Raw genomic sequence first — 22,313 nt, forward strand, 5'->3', positions numbered from 1 at the left:
TTCAACAAAATATCCACTTATAGTCCTTGGGTCTAACTTCTTTTTCTTTGGATTGTAGACTCTTAATTCAAACGAACACCCCCAAACTCGTATATGTCGCAAACTCGATTTTCAACTTTTGAATAACTTAAAAAGTGTCTTTAGGATAGCCTTGGTCGCAACTCGATTCAATATATAAGCTATTGTCTTAAGAGCTTCAGTCCATAGGGACTTAGGAAGTTTGGAACTGCTAAGCATACTCTGCACCATGTCCAAGAAAATTCAGTTTCTTCTTTACGCTACACCGTTTTGGTCCGGAGACCTAGGCATGGTGTATTAGGAAACTATCCCATGCTCTTGAAGAAACTTCGCAAATGGACTAGGTACTTGTCCATCTTCAATGTATCTACCATAATATTCTCTAGTTTTGTCTGATCTCACGATTTTAATTTGCTTACCGCATTGTTTCTCTACTTCGACTTTGAATACCTTAAAGGCATATAAGGCTTCGTGCTTATTATGAAGTAAGTAGAGATACATGAAACGCGAGTAATCATTTATGAAGGTGATGAAATATTTCTAACCATGTAAGTCCATATCCGGACAGCAGATATCTGTATGTATGATTTGTAATACTTCTGAGCTCCTCTTAGCACCTTTCTTTGACTTGTTGGTTTGCTTTCCTTTTATGCAGTCCACGCAAGTGCAATGATAAGTAAAATCCAAAGTACCGAGTACTTTATCATTTACTAATTGCTTAATTTTATCTATGGAGATATATTCCAATCTCCGGAGCCACAATATAAAGGAATCTTCATTCACAACACATCGTTTTATGCCAACGTTATCATGAACACGCATCGCGTTATAAAAGGCATTGCCTTGTAAATTAATTCGAAAAAGACCATCAGGCAGAATACCACTCCCAACAATTTTAGATTTATATTACAAACTGAAAGTCTATTTTGAAAAGTTACAGGAGTAACCAAACGGTAATAGTCTTGAAATAGAAATCAAATTTCTAGAGAAACTTGGTACATAAAAGGTCCTTTCCAAAATTAAAACAAATCCTCTATTGAGAACTAATCTGCATGTCCCAATAGCTTTCACATGCGAACGCATCTTATTTCCAGAATAGATGCATTGTTCATTTCCCATTGGTTTTCTGTGGTTTTGAAAACCCTGCAAGAAATTCAAAATATGAATTGTAGATTCAGAATCAATTCATCAAGTGTTGTGACTTACGTCAATCATATTAGATTCATAACAAACATACGAGGTTGGATTACCTTTCTTCTCGAGCCGGACCTTAAATTGCTGACAATTGTTCTTCATATGCCTTTTCCTTTTACGAAAGAAGCATTTGGATTCCTTCTTAATGTCAGCTTGGAGAGGTATTTTACCATTTTCTTTCTATTTGCCTTGTCAAATGAACACTATCTCCCGATTCCATAAGCAGCCTATCTTCCTTTTGAACACACATGGTCATAAGTTCATTAATTGACCATTTGTTCTTATGTGTGTTATAAAAGATCTTGAAAGGTGCATACTATTGGGGAAAAGTATTCAAGATGTAGTACACAAGAAAAGATTCAAATATATCAACCTCAAGATTCTTTAGCTGAGCTACTATGTCCCTCATCTTCATGATGTGCTCATGCACACCTTTAACACTCGTGAGCTTCAACGATGAAAACGTCATAATTAGGATCATGGCATGCGCCTTTTTTGAAGTCTCGGATTGTGCACCAATGGCCTCTAACGGAGCCTTAGCATTGTTGCTGAGAGACCGAACCACGAATACTAGGATAAATTTTTGTCCTTATGAACATCGCATTAAGGCGGTTGGATCGCTCTCATCGTTTATAAAGGGCTATCTAAGCTGTAGTGCTCGTATCAATAGGAGTAGATGGTTCGTCTTTCCTTATAGTATAGTCAATGTCCATGCACTCCAATTGAAGAAGGATTAACTCCTTCCAAATTTTGTAACTTTCACCATTCAACATGGGAACATCATTCTTAAATTCAAAGAAATTCATAGGTGGTAAAACTGCATAATTAACAAAGTAAACAAGCTTACGTCATAATATTTGAGGCAAATTCACTTAATTCATATTTTATTAATGCAAAACAAGTTATATAATATGAATTAAATAATATCAAAAACTGCATATGGGCTAATTTTCTAATTTAAATAGATTCATAATAACTGTATGAAGAAACTATCATATTATATTCCTTTTTCCTAGTCATTATGGGGAAATTAAGAAAAATAATATGGTATTTCAACCTAATTAATCATATTAATAAAATAAAAATTTCTGTGGGATAAAATTTATTAAATTAATATAATTAATTACAAGTAAATGTCTTTACTATATGTGATCTAGAGGCTCTTAATATATAATTTTAATCAATTAGAGTTGCTATGGCTAATCTCTAATTAATTTAAAAAATCTATAGATCACTAGACATTTAATTACAACAAAATATACTTAATATTGGGCAAAAGTACAGCAGAAGTGCCAATATTTGTGTACAATGCTCACTTTAGTGTCAATATTTTTTTTTCAATCACTTAAGTGCCAATTTTTTTGAAAAACGATTATTTCAATGCCAACTCCGGTGAGCATCGCCAGAAAGCATACGTGGCGTCTACGTGGCTCGCCGGAGCATCCCGATTAGCAAAAAAAAAATTAAAATTTAATAAAAAATCAACGTAATATTAAAAAAAATAAAAATAAACTAAAAAACTGAAAATAAGCTAAAAAATTTTAATTTTAATTTTAAAAATAACTTGTAGCGACGAGGGCTCACGGCCCTCGTTACCGCCGCCGCCGTCCACAATCGCCGGCGGTGGTCGGTGATGGGTCCTGGCGGGGTCGCCGATCCCTGACGACCCCCACCGAGGCCTCACAGACCTCACGGCCGGCCCGGAATCGCCACGCCACAACCACGCCGAGCGGTGGCTGAGTGATTTTGGCCTCGCCCAGCCATGACGAAGCTCGACCTCACCCGGATCTGGGCAAGGTCGGCCTCGCCGTGGGGTCTACGAGGCCTTGGCTAGCCACAGCTAGGCCTCGGCGGCCCCTAGCGAGGCCTCGGCGGGGGTCGTCGGGGATCGGCGACCCTGCCGGACACTCCCCCACCCATTGCAGGCCGCCCGGCGATGGTGAGCGGTGGCGGCAAGGGCCGACAGCCCTTGTCGTTGCAAATGCAAGTTTTTTTTTTTAAAGTTATTTTTTTGTTTACTTTATAAAAATTAACTCAATTTTAGATTTAAAAGTCCCAGTGGAGTTCACGTGAACTAAATTTCAAAAGAAAACTTGCCACGTGGATGCCATGTGGACGAACTTTTTAAAAAAAAATTCCACATAATATTAAGAAATTAATAAAAAAATATCACGTGTACTGTTTGACCGAAATTGGCACTTAAGTAATCATTTTTGCCCAAATTGACATTTGAGTGATCGTTTTTTCTCCAATTTAGTATTGAAGTGATCCAAAAAAAATATTGACATTAAAGTGAGTGTCATATATAAATATTGGCACTCCTACTGTACTTTTGCCCTTAATATTGCATATGAGGGCTAATCTCTAAATTTACGTGGGTAGGGACTGAATTGTAGATTAACTAAACGGATAAAATCGCAAATAAACTGAATGGGGGCAAAACCGTAAATTTCTGGCTCAATTAGCGACAAAATAGGAAAAGGACGGTGCGGGGGGAAAAAAACTAGTATATGGCCACTCAAAAGCTTACATGAGCGTAGCCCACATTTCCCCAATGCAGCAGGACTCTTGCCCCATTTTTTTTTTTTGGAAAAAAAGGAGACACTCCCACGTGGGCGCATGGGCAAGTGGGCACCATGGCTGCGCCTACACATCTTCTTCCCCAAACAACGCGAACAGTTCTTGCATCCGCCAAATCCGCTGCTTGTTCCGCCACCGATTCTCCTCCGACGGCCCACCAAAAATCATTGGTGGGTTTTGAAGTACACGCCGGTGCGACCACATAGGTCAGAATCCACGAAAACGGTGAAGAATTTGCCCGGAATCATCCCAAATTTCAGGGGGCGAAACCCTAAAAAACCGCAAACCCTATCGCTTGATTAGCCTCCGGCGAATACCCAAATTCCAAATTCCAAAAGACCTTAGGGCTTTTGTTGCTCATGGCGAGACGACCCTACTGGTCCAAATCCGGACCTTGATTCGCTGGGATTTGGCCGGAATCGGCAATTTTCTCCTCCCCCAGAAAAGCCCTAATTTGCGATTTACCCAAAATCCGCGAAAATTGCACCCAAAACATGATAATTCATTCATGAACAAACGCTAAACATCAAGGCAGAGATTTTAACGCTCTGATACCAAATGTAAGTAATTTTAAAGACTGAATGTCCCGATTATACATTGTCAAACAAAATCATGTGTAATCAGAACCGAATGCGGAAACGTAAGGAATCTTTACTTACCTCCATTCATTGATGAAGACGATTGACAAATCGTAATTCGAGGAGCGTTGTACGGTTGATGGTAGGTGCCTCTAACCAATTGCCCTCTCTATGCGATGGTGTGCGTGTTCTCTGTGAAAACGTATATTTTGAATTTACGTTGGAATGAAAACCGACTATTAGAGGGTTTGATTTAGATGACGCTTTTATATTCTCCCTTTCGCACCCCTTCGGATAACGTTGTCCATCAAAATGTTATCGTAATTGTTGGGCATGATGACTCTTAGACGAGAACAGTTATCACTCAAATTAATGTGATTAATAAACTTTAATGAAACAATCAAATGTGGAATCACATTATATTATAACAAGATTTGCTACGTGGCCAGCAATCGAAAGGCGGAGGCAGATTCATCCTTACATGTGTCTCCCTCGACCATTCCCTGAAAGCTTTGTGCCCACACCATGCAACTCCCAAGTCTAGGCCCAGCCCTAGCTCTCCTCCTCCTCCTCCTCCTCCTCGGCCTCATCTTCATCCGAACCAAACTCAAAGTCAAAACCTCCCACCTCAACCTCCCCCCGGGCAGCCTCGGATGGCCGGTCCTCGGCGAGAGCCTCGAATTCTTCCGGGCCAACTGGGGCGGGAACCAGGGCAAGTTCATCCGGGACCGGATCGTCAAGTACGGCTCCACCGTCTTCAAGACCTCGCTGTTCGGCGAGCGGACGGTGGTTCTGTGCGGGCTGGCAGGTAACAAGTTCCTGTTCTCGAACGAGGGCAAGAAGGTGGTGCTGTGGTGGCCGAGCTCGGTGCGAAGGCTCATCGGGGCGAGCCTCATAACCAAAGTCGGCGATGAAGGGAGGTCCGACAGGAAGATGGTCATGAGCTTCTTCAATCCTGATGCGTTGATGAGGTTCGTGGGCACCATGGATGAGGTGACTCAGCACCATCTCAGGACTCAATGGCAAGGTCCGTTGTTATATGCTTTGATTTTTACTTAAGGAATCCTCCTAATCCTTATACTTGGAGATTTCGTTTTAGGCTCTACTCGATTTGGTTTAACACGGTTGTTTTGCCTCTAGACGAACCCTAGCGTCTATCCTAGAATTGAAAGAACAATTAAGGGTACGTTTGGTTGGAGGAAAATTCAATAAAAAAGAAAAATACTTTCCAAAAAATCATTTTCAGTAAAATAATTTGTTTTCTTATTTTTGCTTATATGTGATAGAAAACGCCTTCTGGCATTTGGATCTCGTTTAAAAAATTATTTCATTCTTTTTCTTTTTTCTTTCTTCCTCCACCGTGACCTATTGGCGGCAGCCATGAGCAAGCTTGAGCTCAATGGACCACGTCTGTGGCCGATCGTTAGCCGTCGCCAAGGAACAGAGACCAGTGGAGGAAGAAGAAAAAGAAAAAGATAATACAGAAAAATACAAATATAGAATAGAAAATAAAAAAATACTAAATACTAAATATATAAAAACATAATAAAAAATGTTAAGAAGTTCGAGATGAGCAATTTTGAAAAATATTTTCACTTCTTTAGATTTACTAATCAACTTTCCTAATTTTATGCATGAATTTTCCGTTAACCGGAAAATGTTTTTCGTTGACTAAGTCATTTTCAGGGAATCAAATTAGTGAAAGTCTAAAAAAATAATTTTCGAAAAATACATTCACTAAAACAAACGCATCAAGAGTCGGTTTATTATATTTAACGGATGTGAATCATAATTTCTTTTTGTAATCCTTCTTGTTTTGATAGATTTCATAACAAATAAAGAAGATGATGATTTCAATTCGCTAGTCATTACATGTCATTTCTAATGATAAAATACAATTGAGTTCAAAATTTTCACTCGTTTTCGGTCCTGTTGAAAAACGAGGATGTATGGAAAGGACCGTGGTCCGCCTATGTAGGCTATCTCAGCCTCTTTACCAGAGGATTAACTGTATTTGGCAGTTATCATATTTTGAATGTGAAAAGAATCAAAGGCAATTAATCCTTTAGTAAAGAGGCTGAGATAGCCTACATGGACGAACTACGATCTTTTTCATACATCTTCGTTTTCAACATGTACGAACAAACTTCAGAAAGGTGGTGTACTTTATAGGAAATTAAATTTCATGAAAACGACAAAAAATTTTTGTCCTCATCTTAAACTTGGGGATTTTTGTAAAGTTGTTGGGGTGTCTGGCGGACACTAGTGGAATTCAGACTATTGCCATTTTCAAATTGTCGTGATTGAGACATATCTTCCCACTATTTCTTATCTTCATCTATTCAATTGAGAACAATCCAAAGACAATTCTTAATAGTACCCTTCGAACTCCTAAATTTCAAATTATTTTCACTACGAATCCCTATATTCATCGAAAGAATCAAATCCATAAGCAAAGAAAGTATGGCATATAGTATATTAATAAATGAAAATCGATTAATTTTTTTTAGCATTTCGAAGAAGTAATTGATTGATCAGCTAAAATATGATCCAAAAAATTCTCGAACTTTTTTTCGGATTTCGAAAAGGAATAACAAAACCCACTAGCATGTGGATAGTGTTGGCATAAAAATGTGGTCGCCATTCGCATTTAAAAGTGATTCTTCTGGTTGACATTCAAGAGCGCCTTCGTCCATATACTTTTCAAGTCACTTAATTAACATCGTCGCTACCTTAAAGAATAATAATTTTCTTAATCAATTATTTAACAAGGGATTTAAACGTGCTAGTTCATACAATTTTTTTTTCTTAGAATTATTAGTTTGAAGGGGGCAAAATCATAAAAAAAAAGTTTTGAATCTATTACAATTTTATCAATTCAGTCATCAACTTTTTTTGGTCAATTTTTTGTGTCAACAGAGTTTTAAACCTTTTTTAGTTATGTCAATTCAGTTAATCTGATTTATTTTAGCGGAAAATCGTTGACATGGATACTAATTGTCCTAAATGGCGCGATCGGCCTTGAGTGCATAATATTTTAATATATTTTTTTTTATAATTTTATAATTTTTCCTCTTTCTTTTTCCTTTCCTTTTCTTCTATTTTCTTTGTCTTGCTAGGCGTTGCCTGCGAGGGTCGTTGGGCCCTTGCCGCCCACGGACTAGGGTGTCACGACCATTGCCCAGTGGCCAATGAGGGCTCGACGACCCTCACCGGCCACTTTAAAAGGAAAAAAAAGAACAGAAAAAATTAAATAAATTAAGAATTAAGAATTATCCATGTCAGATTCGGTCATACCATGTAGGATAGTCAACATCTAAATCAACGATTTTCTGTCAAAATTGACCAGTAGATTAAATTGGCACAAATGCAAAAAGGTTTAGGACTCAATTGGCAAAAAATAAAATAAAAAATATTTATGACTGAATTGATACAATTACAATAGGTTTAAGATTTGTTTATTAATCTTTTCATTTGATGAGTTATTATAAAGTGGATGCCTTTTAATAGTTCAAGACAATCCTGAAGAAGAAAAAGTTGTGAGGACATCACAGGGAATGTATTAACAATTGGAATATCAGTTTCAATTTGATGACTCATTTGAATGGCTAGGGAACATCAAACGCCAAAATAACATACAAATCCGTTCACGTAAATTAAGTTATGAGAACTACTTAATTAATCATTTATACGATATTTGGTTTACGTGATTCATACGCTAACTGCTTATGTTATTCATTTTCCCAACCTCAAGCCCCACAATAATGGCATATCGCCACATCAACGTTGCGGATAATGAGGATTTGACGTGTTGTCTCGCCATTGTAGCACCACTTTAGCAATTCGATGTATCCAGTCGACATTAGTGCTGCTTTTGAGCGATTTTAATTTGCGATTCGGTCATTGACCCGTCACTTCAACCTAAACCGCGAGACAAGATTCGACGTAACGAGTTCGATGAATTGGAAACGTCTTTTCCTCGTGACATGATTTCGAGTTAAAGCTAAAAACACTCGGCGGACAGAAACCTTTCAACAAAAAATGATTGGAATTTTCTGATCATTTGAATCTCTCATCCTGGACGTTTTCTTTCCACTTCAATTTCTGAGATAAGAGAATTGCGTGGTTCAAGTAATGTCTTCATGGCTTGAACTTGTGGCTCGTTGTGAAGGCAAAGATCAGGTGGAGGCGTACCCCACCCTAAAGCTGTACAGTTTCGAGCTCGCGTGCCGGTTATTCATGAGCATCACGGACCTGCAGCTCGTCACGAGGCTCGCCAATCACTTCCAGGTGTTCCTCAAGGGAGTGATCTCGCTTCCTCTCGACTTCCCGGGCACGAGATTTCACCGTGCCAAGAGGGCCGCGGACTCCATCCGGAAGGAGCTCCGGGCGCTGGTGAGGCACAGAAGAGCGGAATTGGAGAAGGAGTTGGCTCGGCCGTCGCAAGACATAATGTCCCACCTGCTGGGCAACGGGGACGAGAACGGGAAGCTCATGCCGGAGGCGGAGATCATAAATAACATGTTGGACCTCCTGTTCGCGGCGCACGACACTACCAGTTCCACTCTCATGTTGCTCCTCAAGTGCCTAGCTGAACTCCCCCATGTCCTTGACAAAATTCTTGCAGGTAATCACATACTTTGTTCAATCTGCTTCTTGTTGTATATCGATGTATAAAGAACTCACGAGCTTCATTAATGGCGCAAATTTTGCAATGTCTGTGTCGCCAGAACAACGGGAAATCGCAGCATCAAAAGCTCCAGGAGAGTTGCTTCAATGGGACGATTTGCAGAGAATGAAATATTCCTGGAATGTCATATGTGAAGTCATGAGAATGACCCCACCGGTTACCGGCTCTTTTCGCGAGGCCTTGGTCGATTTCACGTACGAAGGATACACCATCCCTAAGGGCTGGAAGGTAAATAAATGGTCGAAGTTGTCCCATTTCCTTTTCGGTTTATGTCGAAGATCGGCACAATCAGGTGGTCGGGGACTGATTCAAGTGCGTGCCTGACGGCACCGTGCTCGATTGTTTCTGAACGCCTCTGTCATCTTTTCCCCTGTGCAGCTGTTTTGGAGTGCTGCTCTAACGCACGAGGACCCGAACTTCCACCCGAAGCCCGCGAGCTTCGATGCGTCAAGATTCGAGGGTTCGGGGCCTGCGCCGTATTCATACGCCCCCTTTGGAGGCGGGCCGAGAATGTGCTTGGGGAAGGAGTTCGCGAGGGTGGAGATGCTCGTGTTCCTGCACAATCTGGTGAACGGGTTCGACTGGGGCCTGGTGATCCCTCACGAGAAGATCATCTACGATCCCATGCCCACTCCTGTCGAAGGACTCCCCATCCGTCTTCGACCTCGCGGTTTTCGCCGTGGACTCTCGTGCTCGTGATCAAGATCTTAGTCTATTCCAATGTTGCAATCTATTCCTCGTATCGTCGGGGCCAAGAGTCCTCGGGTTTGTAATAAATTACGATGGACGCCCGATACAATCTTACTCCCCACCTGCCATGAAAGTGGAATAAAAGGAAAGAAGAGATTAATACTACACTTTGCCCGATTTTCGTGGATCCGGATTGCCTAACATTGGGATTTCCATGACATGTGTGACATTACTCAAATTAGACCGTCCAAATAAAAATGGACGGTCTGATTTGAGCCACGTTTGGAATTCAAAATTTTTCAAATTCCAAAAAAATTCTTACCCACATTTTTTCCCTCCCTTTCAACACTTGACGTAGCTCAAATCAGGCCGTCCATTTTCATTTGGACGGCCTGATTTGAGTAATGTCACGCATATCACGGAAATCCCAATGTTAGGCGATCCAAATCCATTTTCGTGATGAGATTGCATCTCATGTTTAGAGATGATGATGTCGCAGTAGATCTTGGGAACTCCGTGTCATTGTTGGCATAATTAAGCCGATTCAATTTCAGAACCGGACTGGTCAAAACCGGTAGTCGGTTTGTTCTTTTTAGGGATTAGTGTGTTAGAAGTCCTAAAACTCATCATGAAAATGTATTGTCATGAAAATGAAGTTGAGTTCTTAAACTTTCAAAAGGGGCAACTAAGTCCTAAAATTTGTTAGAAAATGCATTTTAATCATAAAACTTTCAAAAAGTGCAATCATGTTTTAAAACCTGTCAAATTTGTGAAATCAAGTCTTTTCAGTAATTGCATTTCTTGAAAGTTTTAGGACCGGATTGCACTTTAGAGATAAATTTTAGGACTTGATGCACCTTTTGAAAGCTTTAAGACTCAATTGCATTTTCATGATAAGTTTTATGACTCAATTATGCTTTCATGATAAGTTTTAGAATTGCTAATATACTTATCCCTTCCCCCTTCTTTTAAAGAGTACGTCCCGGATGTAGTAAGGGAGATCAACTCTAGCCATCAAACCCGGTTATTAGTTTTGGAAATGGAGAACCGAACCGATGGACTCTGGAATGGGCTTGCTTATTTTTGTATTTCGTTTTAAATTACTCTTCCCTATGCATTATTTTCACAAAAGCTCTCAATTATGAGTCTATGACACTATAATGGCCAGCGTACGTTGGAATGCTCAACCTCATCATCATCGTCATGAAAGTTTTTAATTAAGTGACTTGTAGGTTTTGATTTTGAATCGATTCGAAACTCGGTACCTGTACGAGGATTGAGAACCAAATAGGCCAAGGTCGGTTTCTAGATTTTTTATCGGGTGCCCGTGTGAATCAGCTTGGGATCGGCCGCGTAAGACCAATTAAATTCTAATATTTTTTCTTCCATTTCTTCTTTCTCCAACTGGTTGCCATCGAGGTCCGGCGATTGGCTAAAGGTGAGGGCCGGCGTGATCGACCTTGCTGTCCCTTGCCTCTGGCAGGCTATCGTGATCCGGCGATCGGCGGAAAGAAGAAGAAAGGTAAGGAAAAAGAAAGGAAAAAAGAAGAAAAAAGAAAAAAAATTAAAAAAAAATTTAACTATTATTAAAAATTGTGCATGTCAACATTGGCCACATCACATTAGCTATTTCCAACTTAATTTGGTTAGACGGACTGAATTGACACAAATGCAGAAGATTTATGACCGAATTTATAAAAGTAAAGTTTAACACCGAATTAACACAATTATCATAGATTTATGAATTTTTTTGGTAATACTCCTTAGATCTAGGAGGAAGAGGGACTAATGGAACTTTGGCTAGCTAATCATGTCATAAAAATAACTACGAACATATTTTTTCCCGGCCCCGGTGACCTCACCCACGTTAATTTGTCCACTTCTGTTTCAGAACATGAGGTATACCATCGGGCATATTTCTTAGGCGTGCTACATTATTTGTTTTATAGATAGAGAACTGAGATCGGCGTAGTAGTCTCGTCACTTGGATGACATTTCTCCTTTTAAACAATGCCGACTCCCCTTCCTAGGAGAACGATCATTCACGACCAAAACAAACAAAACGTGAAAAGCCATGGAATTCTTGACCCCAGCCCCGGCCGTAGCTCTCCTCCTTGTCCTCGCCCTCATCAAGCTACTCAAACCCAAAACCGCCCATCCGAACCTCGCCCCCAGGGAGCTTCGGATGGCCGATCATTGGTGAGACCCTCAAGTTGCTCCGTTCCCAGCGCTGCGGGAGCCCAGAGGCGTTCGTCCAGGACCGGATGAACAAGTACAACGCCCCTGTGTTCAAGAGCTTGCTGTTGGGCAAGCCAGTGGCGGTTTTGTGCGGGCTGGCGGGGAACAAGTTCCTGTTCCCGAACGAGGGCAAGAAGGTGGCACTGTGGTGCCCGAGCTCGGTCGGGAAGCTGATGGGGATGTGCCTCATCTCCAAGGCTGGCGACGAGGCGAGGTCGGACAAGAAAATGTTCATGAGCTCCTTCAATACGGAGGTGCTCATGAGCAGCTTTGGGGTCATGGATGAGGTGACCAAGGACCATCTCAGGACTCACTGGGAAGGTATGTGCATAGTCAACCATCGTTAGTCATTGATTAGCTTTGAGATTTGCATTGTTTGTGATTCTACATGGATCTGGCGGTGCTCCTCCTTAAGCTTCGTTCGATCGGATCTATTAGAATGAGTTTCTCACTTGACGATATTGAACATGTGTCTCAAGTAAAGCTCTGGTTGTTTATCTAAAAAGGGAAAATGTATTGCTTACTTATTACTCTCGCAATATGAGTTGTAACGGGTTTTGGGAAAAATTACAAAAAAAGTCATAAATCTATTGTAATTGTGATAATTCAGTCTTAATTTTTTTTTTTTGCTCAATGGAGTTCGTCCAGCCAAATTTGGCAAGAAAATACTGACGTAGACATCGATCATCCTATGTGGCATGGCCGATGCCGATGTGGAAATTTTGTTATAATTTTTTATTTTTTCTTTTCTTTTTTACCTGGCATAGGGCGGTGACGCCCTCATCTAGGGCTAGTGAGTGCTACAACATCTTCGCGTGGTCAGATTTAGTGAGGGCATCCCGGCCCTTGCCAAATCTTGGCGAGCGGATGTGCACCCTCACCCTAGCCGATGAGGGTCGGTCGCCAACCCTATGTACAGAGAAAAATATAAAAAGTACATAAGAGAAAAGAAAAAAATAATAAAAACTTCAAAAAAAAAATTATTACAATTTGTCCACATCGGCGTTGGCCATGCCACATAGTATGATAGACGTCCACGTCCGATATTTGTGGTTAAAATTGATCGGATGGACTGAATTAACACAAATGCAAAATGTTTTGGATGGAATTGGCAAAAAATTTAGAATTGAATTGAAACAATTACAATAGGTTTGTAACTTTCTTGGTTATTTGCGGGGATTTTGTCATCGCTTTCCTTTTTAGATCATACTGCCAGTATTCGGTCCATATATTGGCAGAATGGCCGGCGAAGTGAAAGATGAAACTTAATTATATTAACTATTAATGTTAGGTTGGGAGATTAAAACTAATCTAGCGAGTCAATCATCACAAAGGTTCAAATCGAACTCTACTTTAAGTTTGGCGTTTCTGGACATATGCTCAAGCAATTTATAAATGCGTACACACCAAACTAAAATAGTTGCATATATAAGTGAAGGCAAAGATCAGCTGGAGGCCTGCTCCACCCTGAAGCAGCAGCACCCCTTCAAAATCGCAGCATCGAAGGCGGGTGGATAGCTTCTTCGGTGGGAGGACTTGCAGAAGGACTTCCCGTCCGGCTTCGACCTCGCCACTAGCTTCTTCTTTCTTTGTGGTACTTAATATTGTCGATAAGCTATGTGCTCGCTTCTGCCTCCCTTACCAGGAAGCCTAAACGCTTGGCATCCAAATAATTGAATGTCCCTTATGTTCGTGTATCTTACAGTTTTGAGAGCTTTCGTCCGATTGGTGTTTGTCAAATAAGCTCGCGATGCTTAGGATAAACTTCAGATAATTCTGGAATTTAGCCCAGTAATAAAAATCTTCTCAATACGTGGACATCATTCAAGTCAAATTTCCAACTTTTGACTCCCCAAAAACATCTTAGCTCTCCTCCTCCTCCTTGCCGAACTCAAAACCGAAACCTCCGGCTCCAATCTCGCTCCGGGTAGCCCCGGATGGCCGGTCCTCGGTGGGAACCCTGGCAAGTTCGTTCAGGACCGGATCGACAAGTACAGCTCCCCCGTCTTCCAGACCTTGCTATCAGGCGAGCAGATGGCGGTTTTGTGTGGGCTGGCGGGCAACAATTTCCTGTTCTCGAACGAGGGAAAGAAGGTGGCGCTGTGGTGGCGGAGCTCGGTCCAGAGGCTCATCGGGAAGAGCCTCGTAACCAAAGCTGGCGATGAAGGGAGGTCCTTGAAGAAGATTCTCATGCGCTTCTTCAATCCTGAGTCGTTGATGAGGTTTGTGGGCACCATGGACGAGGTGACTCAAGACCATCTCAGGACCCAATGGCAAGGTACGTAATTTCTGAGATAGCCAATTGTAGACGGGATTTTCTCTTCATGGTATGTGCAAACTGCTCATGTAGCTTTAACTTGGCTCACTGCGAAGGCAAGGAGCAGTTGGAGGGGTACCCGAACCTAAAGCTTATCACTTTCGAGCTCGTGTGCTGATTATTCACGAGCATCACGGACCCGCAGCTCATCGCGAGGCTCGCCAATCACTTTCAGGTGTTCCTCAAGGGATTGATCTCGCTCTCGCTTGACTTCCCGGGCACGAGATTCCACCGCGCATTGGTGAGGCAGAGAAGAACGGAATTGGAGAAGAAGCTGGCTCCGCCGTCGCAAGACATAATGTACCTCTTGTTGGCGAGCGGGGACGAGAACGGGAAGCTCGTGCCGGAGGCAGAGATCGTCAATAACACGTTGCACCTCCTGTTCGTGGGCGCACGACCCTCCTAGTTCCGCTCTCATGTTGCTTCTCAAGTACCTAAGTGAACTCGCTCATGTCCTACAGAAAATTCTTGCAGGTAATCACCTCTTTTCCTCTATTTTGTTTTTTTGTTTTTGTTTTTTTTATGAATGAAGTGCTCATAAGCTTCATTAATGACGCAAATTTGCAATGTCTATGTTGCCAGAGCGAAGGGAAATGGCAGCAATACAGAAACAAAAGCTCCAGGAGAATTGTGTTGGCCGGTTCACTCCTTTGTGGAGAGGAAGCCTAATGAATTGCAAGCCCGTGTATATACACGCGCGCGAAGAAATATGGTTTCTTACTATCCGGATTTCATCAAGCGTACCTCAGAGGTCAATTCGTGGTCCGATTGCACGCAACCCATTGTTCTCAAATCTGATCGGTTTGATTTTCATCTGGATCTTCTTTCATCAGGTTTTTCGTGGGTAAAACTGAATCTGCCTTTTTGGTGAGATTTATCCTTAATCTCTTGCGAATTTACGTGTATTGCCAAGAATGGCGTTTTAAATGTTATTGCTGCTATGTATCTCTAGTATTAACTAGAGAAGAACATTGTCTACCCAATTCGTTGATAGTGAAGTTTTTGGGCGGACTACGGTCTCGTGGTTGTTTATGTCCTCACATAGGGGAGATTTTCCACGTAAAAATTCTCTTGTATTCGTGAATGCTTGGTGTTGATATATTCTGTCAGATAGATTGCTCTATTATATCGTTTTCTATTAAGTTTGCACAAGACGAGAGATTTTTCTATTCTGCTGCTCTAATTCGATATTGTTTGGATTGTCACCGATCTCCTAACAAGTTGCTTCAGGGTCACGATTTACAGCGAACGAAATATTCGTGGAATGTCATGTGTGAAGAAGTTGTGAGAATGGCCCCGCCCGTGATTAGCTCATTTCGTGAGGCCTAGGTTAATTTCACGTACGAAGGATACACCATCCCTAAGGGCTGGAAGGTAAATACGCCTCTCTTCTCCCCATAATCGTGTTTCCAACTTCCATTGATGGTCGACGGAACAAATAGCGCGATTACGTCGATGCAGTTCGTGCCTGAGAGCAGCGTGCATGATTAGTTATGTTGGCCCCGTTGTGATCTTTTTCTATGTAGCTGTATTGGAGTGCTGCTCTCTAACGCGCGAGGACCCAAACTTCCCCGTTGTGATCTTTTTTCATCCTTCTTTTGCCAGCCGGCTGGCGAGGGCGAGCCAATTTGGTTTGTCTTCCCTTTCTTAGGCCCCCCATCTACTCCAGCGTCGAATCCTCCTCGTCTACTTCACATTCTATATTTCTTTTTTATGTGGATAACTATCTTAATTGGTTTTTGGATGTCTTAGAATCTCAAAATTGAATCGAGACGCTCTGTTCAGCATTTCAATGATGATACAACCAACGCTCCATAAATAAACAGTAAAAGCAATCTCAGGACTTGTCTTCTTCTTTATCATAGATCCCTGCAGGACCTGCATGATAATTTGAAATATGACATCAAAGTTTGCACTGGCATGGACACACAAGCTTAAAATAGTTTAAGATGTGCTACCTCCGGAGCTATCGAATAAGGACCACCCTTTAGGGAGAGAACGGACACATGTCCTGTGAGCTGTATACAAGGTTGGGTTAGCATACAAGCAACTAAAAAAGTTGATGCAGTAAACTTCCATGATGCTACCCATGGAACGCAAAGGTGGAGCCCTTCCATCCACGACAGCACCTATTTTTACTTTGGTTATGTTTTTTAATCCCTTGAATTTTGCTGAATCCAACCACCCGGGTTGCACACCTTGCCTAAAATTTTTAGCTAAAAACCAAGTTTTCTACATGTCAAATAAACTTCCCCAAAACTTGTAATTTCCTAATTATGCTTTCTATGAGTAATATATCTTCCCATTGCGAAATGAATTGAGCAATACAATATTTTATTTTAATATTATTTTTATGTTACTTATGCTACTATGTCTTAAAATTACAACAGTTCCCGACAGCCGTCCCCTCGAGCTCTGACTCAACCGCCCTGTGAGTGAGCAGAGATTCGCCATGTCGGCTTCCAAGAAGAGTCTTCGGATGGTACAAGTTAAGAATCATTATATTGATATCCATTTTCTTTCAAACAATGGACAGACTATGATATAAAGATATCCGATTTTAAATCTATAGTTCATCAAATGGGATATAGGATATGATCAAATCCCTGAATTTCTTATCTTAGCTTATTCAGTCTTATATTGACTAGAAATGCGGACGACTAAACACTTGATCTGACCTCTTTCAAAAGACATGAATTGAAGACGTTGACTTACCTCCTAAGAAAAATTTGAAAAGGAAACAACAGCTCCACCTTGAAATGATAGGTTCGCCAATTTACATGAGTATAACTTCTCATATGCTTCCAAGTTTATACGTACATATAATTCAAATTCATGAGAAGATGGTTATCTTTTAAGACAATGTAATCAAGGGTTAATACCTCCAAAAACCTAAATTGATACATGTGTGACAAATTTAATGTAAATTAATATTTTGATTACCAAAAATCTCAAACTGGTATAAATAACAATTTTACTCCAAACTAATTTTCTAGCCACCGAAAACCTCAAAATGGTACGCTTATAACAAATTTACCCTTCATTCGTTTCCGTTAAATTGGGTTAATTCCAAGAGAAAGAAAAACTCTAAGTTAGTATACTTATGACAAACAAAGGGTAAAAACTCCAATTTGATACACCTGTCAATTGTCACGTGTCATTCAACTCCGTAATTTGATAGTAAAATTTAACGAAAATTAACGGACAATAAATTTCTCACAGGTGTATCGGTTTGAGATTTTTCGTGGCCAAAATATTAATTTTGGACAAATTTGTTAAAAATATATTAGTTTGAAATTTTTCGTGATATTAATCTTATAATAAATTACAATTACGCACGGTTGACGAACGACTCAAGACATTTTCCAAAGAGTCAGTAGGAAAAGAGGCCAATGGGCCGCGATTGACCAATCGACTCTTGTCATAAAAAAACTACTAACTTTTGTCACCCAAAGGCAAAAGGCCAAGTGGTAGTGGGTGTCTTTAGAAAACAAAATTGGAAACCCCGACCTTATCCTCAAGTCCTATATCCTATCGGAATGATAATAAACTCCGATAATTGCGGCATCACAAGGCGTGAAACACGCGAAGTTCCCTTTCATACGTTATAAATAGAAAAATGCTCTCCCTGACGTCTTTTAGAAATGGTACAATATCAATGAGAGATCGTGTAGCAAAAGATAAATGAATTATCGAATCATCATGCTAGCAATTTCTTTATAAATATTCATATGCAAATGATGCCCAACTTCATCAGTGCCGTCACTTGATGGACATTTCCTATCAAAAACATTGCTCTCCCCCTTTCCTTTTTGAATCCAAGTGAGAGAAAAGCCATGGAAGCCTCGACACTAGTCCCGGCCTTCGCTCTCCTCCTCCTCCTCCTCCCCCTTGCGGTCATCAAGCTACTCAAACCCAAAGCCAGCCACCCAAACCTCCCGCCGGGGAGCTTCGGGTGGCCGGTCATCGGCGAGAGCCTCGAGTTCCTCCGCTGCCAACGCGGCGGGTGCCCGGAGAAGTTCATCCGGGACCGAATGAGCAAGTACAACTCCCCCGTGTTCAGGACCTCAGTGCTCGGGGAGCCGATGGCAGTCCTTTACGGGCCGGCGGGAAACAAGTTCCTGTTCTCGAACGAGGGCAAGAAGGTGGCGCTGTGGTGGCCGAGCTCGGTCGGGAAGCTGATGGGGAGGTGCCTCGTCTCCAAGGTCGGGGACGAGGCAAGGTCGGACAAGAAGATGCTCATGAGCTTCTTCAACCCGGAGGCGCTCAAGAGGATCGTCGGGGTCGTCGATGAGGTCACCAAGGATCATCTCAGGATTCACTGGGAAGGTATGCGCCTAAAAAGTAGCTGAATCAAGACTCTGCTTGTTTGGTTTGTTCAGAGAAGAGAGAGAAATCCATTGCTTACAGATTTTTGAGTTGGAACGTGATATTTCTTCATTGGATACTATCGGGTCCCACTTGGACATGTGGCAGCCATTTAATGGAGTGAATTATAGCCCGCGTGGCATGTCTGGCTCACCCAATATTTTTTTAATCTAACATGATATTAAGATAGGCATCTCTGGACATATGCTTGAGCAACTTCTGAACGTTTAATTCATCAACTATCTAAATGAATTGCTTATCAAGGCAAAGATCAGCTGGAGGCCTACTCCACCCTTAAGCAGCACACCTTCGACCTCGCGTGCCGTCTGTTCATGAGCATCACGGACCCGCAGCTCGTCTCGAGGCTTGCCGACCACTTCCACGTGTTCCTCAGGGGAGTCATCGACCTCCCCCTCAACGTCCCCGGCACAAACTTTTACCGCTCGAAGAAAGCAGCGGATTCCATCAGGAAGGAGCTCCGGGTGTTGGTGAAGCAGCGCCGGGTGGAGCTGGAGAAGAAGACGGCGTCCCCTTCGCAGGACATCATGACACACCTGATTGCCAATGGGGACGAGAACGGGAAGCTCATGCCCGAGGCGGAGATCATAAACAACATGCTGAACCTCCTATTCGCTGGCCATGATACTTCCAGTTCGACTCTAGTGTTGATCATCAAGTACCTGAGCGAGCTGCCTTATGTACTTGAGAAGGTCGTTGCCGGTTAGTCCCCTCTCCGTCCTCGATTTTCCTAGTCACCGTTGCACTTACATCGGCCTCCATGTACGTACTTAACATTCGCATTCGCCAGAGCAAAGGGAAATCGCGGCATCGAAGGCGGGAGGAGAGCTTATTCAGTGGGGGGATTTGCAAAAGATGAGATACTCGTGGAACGTCATCTCGGAAGTCATGAGGATGACAGCACCTGTCTACGGCTCTTTCCGCGAGGCCCTGGTCGATTTCACGTACGAAGGATATACAATTCCAAAAGACTGGAAGGTAAAATGCATGCATTCATTCTCTGAAAGCACATCAGAGGTAGGCAGTAATGGCGGGCTTACTCGTTTATATGTTGGTCTGTCGTGCATAGTTACACTGGAGCGCATGCACAACGCACGGAGACCCGGACTACCACCCTAGAGCGCCGACCTTCGATGAGTCCAGGTTCGAGGGATCTGGACCGGCTCCATATTCGTACGTCCCGTTCGGAGGCGGGCCGAGGATGTGTCTAGGGCTCGAGTTTGCGAGGGTGGAGCTGCTCGTGTTCCTGCACAACCTCATCAATGGATTTCGCTGGAGTCTGGTCAACCCCGATGAGAAAATAATCTACGACCCCATGCCTATACCGGTTGAAGGACTTCCCATCCGCCTTCGACCTCGCGATTAGCTTCTTCTGTCATCTATGAATGCGTGCCTGAAAGTTTGGCATTCGTATTACTCGAAGTCCCTTAATGTTTGTATATCTTACATTTCCCAAAGCTCTCGTCCGATTGATTCTATAAAATCTTCGGATCGAACTCTCGTTTAATCAGACACTAGAAATTAGTAGAAGAGAAGAAATTAAGCTACAACATTGACTAAACCATCTGGAAAGATAATTGTCAATATCGTGCTCTCTCGTTTACGGAAAGCTAGCCTATGGACGGGGGAAATAGATGGAATATACATTGAAAATAGGGAAGATTATTTCACTTTTGCTAGTTTAGTTCTAAACCTTTTAATTTTGTCAAATAAGTCCTAAATATTTTCACCTTTGGTCAATTTAGTTCATACGATTAATTTTGGCCGGAAATCGCCGACGTGGACGCCGTTTGTCTTATGTGGCATGATCAGTACTTACGTTAACAAAATTAACAATATTCTTATACAATTTTAAATTTTTTAATGCTATTTTTATTATTTTTCCTTTTTTGATTTTCTTATGTATTCCTTCTTTACTTTTTTTTCTTTTTTCATTTTTCATTTTCCCTCCACCGTCTAGACTATTGATGGCCGGCGAAGGTCATCGGATTGGTGAGGGCAGCCCAAGCTAGCCTAGCGATGGCCACCCTCGCCGGCCATCAACGAAGCCCGGATTTGGCCGGCGGAGGAAAAAAGGGAAAAAGAAAAAAGAAAAGAAGAAAATAAATGCAAAATTCGAAAACATGTTAAAAAATTATTAAAAATTATCCACGTCATTATTGGCTATGTCACATAGGATGATCGTTATTCACATTAGCCTCTTTTGGCAGCCGATGTGGAACTCATCGAAGCTCTCTTAAGCTAGCTTCTTGCTTGTTAGCCTCTTCTACCAGCTAATGTGGGACTCAAAGAAGCTCTTTGTCGCTGTCGCGCACACTAAATACCCCCCCCCCCCCTCCCCCCCCTCTCTCTATTGTTTCTTCGTGCTTGCTCAGGAGCAGAAAAAAAAATTGCGAATAGGATTTGCTACTCAGTTCACGAATCCCTCCCTGGAATTGCACGAATTGAGCAGAGTTTGTTGCTCCTCCTGATTCATATGGCTGTTTGGATTTTGGGACATCTTTTTGTAACCTCATGGAAATATTTTTAGTCAAATACTTATTGTGATTCAGCCATTGCATAGGAAACTTGGTCAAGCTTCATTTATTATTTATATATATAATATTTAATATACAATGTGTCGGAACGTGTCGAATTTTTTTTTTTTAAAGTAACGTATCGGCATGTTGTATCGTGTCATATATCGATATCCGTGCTACCTAGATTGGAGGTCTACCACATCTTCCGAAATCCTCTTCGATGAAATTACTTCCATGTGAGGCAGGGTCGTTGGCACATATCCAACCTATGACCATGTACTGTTTTATGTCCAGCTGGATTTCCACCACGTGTCCAAAATCGAACCAATCAGAATAGAACACTCTTTGTCCTCTCACCGTCTCACCTAACAGATCCAGACCTGACCAAAATGCTCATGGACTCCCGCCGCCTCCTCGAGTTGTTCCGAATCTTTCGACGGTACGATGTCCGGAGCTTCAATAATATCATATTGGACCGACCAGCTCATATAGCTATCATGCACCTAAGTTTTCGACATACATTTGTTTATTTTTTACTGATTTTGATCCTATTTACATCTTGGAAGTTGATAGCCTAACAACTTGATAGTATTGTCGAGTTATTTCGATCACACGATCTCCCAATCGATGAGTATTTTATGCAAAATACTGAGTGATAGTGTGTGGATTTACGATAGATACGAGAAGATCTAGTGGATAAACACTTGCATTTATAGTGCTCACCACATAACCGTCTGAGAGCCGTTCTCCTGCAGGTTTAGCCATGTTTCTATATCTTCGAGGATTTTGGTCAGTTGCTCCTTAAAAATTGCATGTTGATCTCTCGCACTTGTTGGCTGCTGAGTTGACTTCATTCTTCACCCACGATTTGCTAGATTTAATTGCTCTATCCACCGGTGATTTCAAATATGATCATTATAACTGAGTCTTGGCACCTTCTAAACATCCAATCTTTACTCGGCATCTCAATCTATAGCTTATCGATTTCTTTAATCAGTATCCTTGCTGACTCAACAATCGTTGACCATATGCTATCGTGTATCGACAACTGATTTGTAGTCAATGATGTACATTAAAATCGACAACTCTTACAATCACCGGCA

General features: G+C 41.7%; 2 protein-coding genes and 1 pseudogene across 2 annotated transcripts; all 3 read left to right on the forward strand.

Annotated features, from left to right (window-relative positions):
• Positions 1–4,812: 4,812 nt before the first annotated feature.
• LOC115753222 (beta-amyrin 28-monooxygenase-like) lies at positions 4,813–9,935 on the forward strand. The gene is made up of 4 exons (XM_030691744.2): positions 4,813–5,397; positions 8,542–8,997; positions 9,101–9,288; positions 9,439–9,935. The coding sequence occupies exons 1-4, from the start codon at positions 4,896–4,898 to the stop codon at positions 9,757–9,759; spliced, it is 1,467 nt and encodes a 488-aa protein (XP_030547604.1). The 5' UTR covers positions 4,813–4,895; the 3' UTR covers positions 9,760–9,935.
• Positions 9,936–11,824: 1,889 nt separating this feature from the next.
• Positions 11,825–15,855, forward strand: LOC125315543 (annotated as a pseudogene).
• A 2,228-nt stretch (positions 15,856–18,083) lies between these two features.
• LOC115753223 (beta-amyrin 28-monooxygenase-like) lies at positions 18,084–20,072 on the forward strand. The gene is made up of 4 exons (XM_030691745.2): positions 18,084–18,634; positions 18,938–19,393; positions 19,482–19,669; positions 19,761–20,072. The coding sequence occupies exons 1-4, from the start codon at positions 18,142–18,144 to the stop codon at positions 20,055–20,057; spliced, it is 1,434 nt and encodes a 477-aa protein (XP_030547605.1). The 5' UTR covers positions 18,084–18,141; the 3' UTR covers positions 20,058–20,072.
• The last annotated feature ends 2,241 nt before the right edge of the window (positions 20,073–22,313 follow it).

The sequence above is a fragment of the Rhodamnia argentea genome, chromosome 6 (genome assembly GCF_020921035.1).
Source record: "Rhodamnia argentea isolate NSW1041297 chromosome 6, ASM2092103v1, whole genome shotgun sequence".
NCBI classification, from domain to species: domain Eukaryota; kingdom Viridiplantae; phylum Streptophyta; class Magnoliopsida; order Myrtales; family Myrtaceae; genus Rhodamnia; species Rhodamnia argentea.

What these genes read in the sequence shown, in the direction of transcription:
- LOC115753222 (XM_030691744.2), top strand. Translation starts at nt 4,896, where the DNA reads ATGCAACTCCCAAGTCTAGGCCCAGCCCTAGCTCTCCTCCTCCTCCTC. An exon ending in TCTCAGGACTCAATGGCAAG is followed by an intron (nt 5,398 to 8,541) that starts GTCCGTTGTTAT and finishes CTCGTTGTGAAG; the next exon opens with GCAAAGATCAGGTGGAGGCG. An exon ending in CCTTGACAAAATTCTTGCAG is followed by an intron (nt 8,998 to 9,100) that starts GTAATCACATAC and finishes CTGTGTCGCCAG; the next exon opens with AACAACGGGAAATCGCAGCA.
- LOC115753223 (XM_030691745.2), top strand. Translation starts at nt 18,142, where the DNA reads ATGGAAGCCTCGACACTAGTCCCGGCCTTCGCTCTCCTCCTCCTCCTC. An exon ending in TCTCAGGATTCACTGGGAAG is followed by an intron (nt 18,635 to 18,937) that starts GTATGCGCCTAA and finishes TTGCTTATCAAG; the next exon opens with GCAAAGATCAGCTGGAGGCC. An exon ending in ACTTGAGAAGGTCGTTGCCG is followed by an intron (nt 19,394 to 19,481) that starts GTTAGTCCCCTC and finishes CGCATTCGCCAG; the next exon opens with AGCAAAGGGAAATCGCGGCA.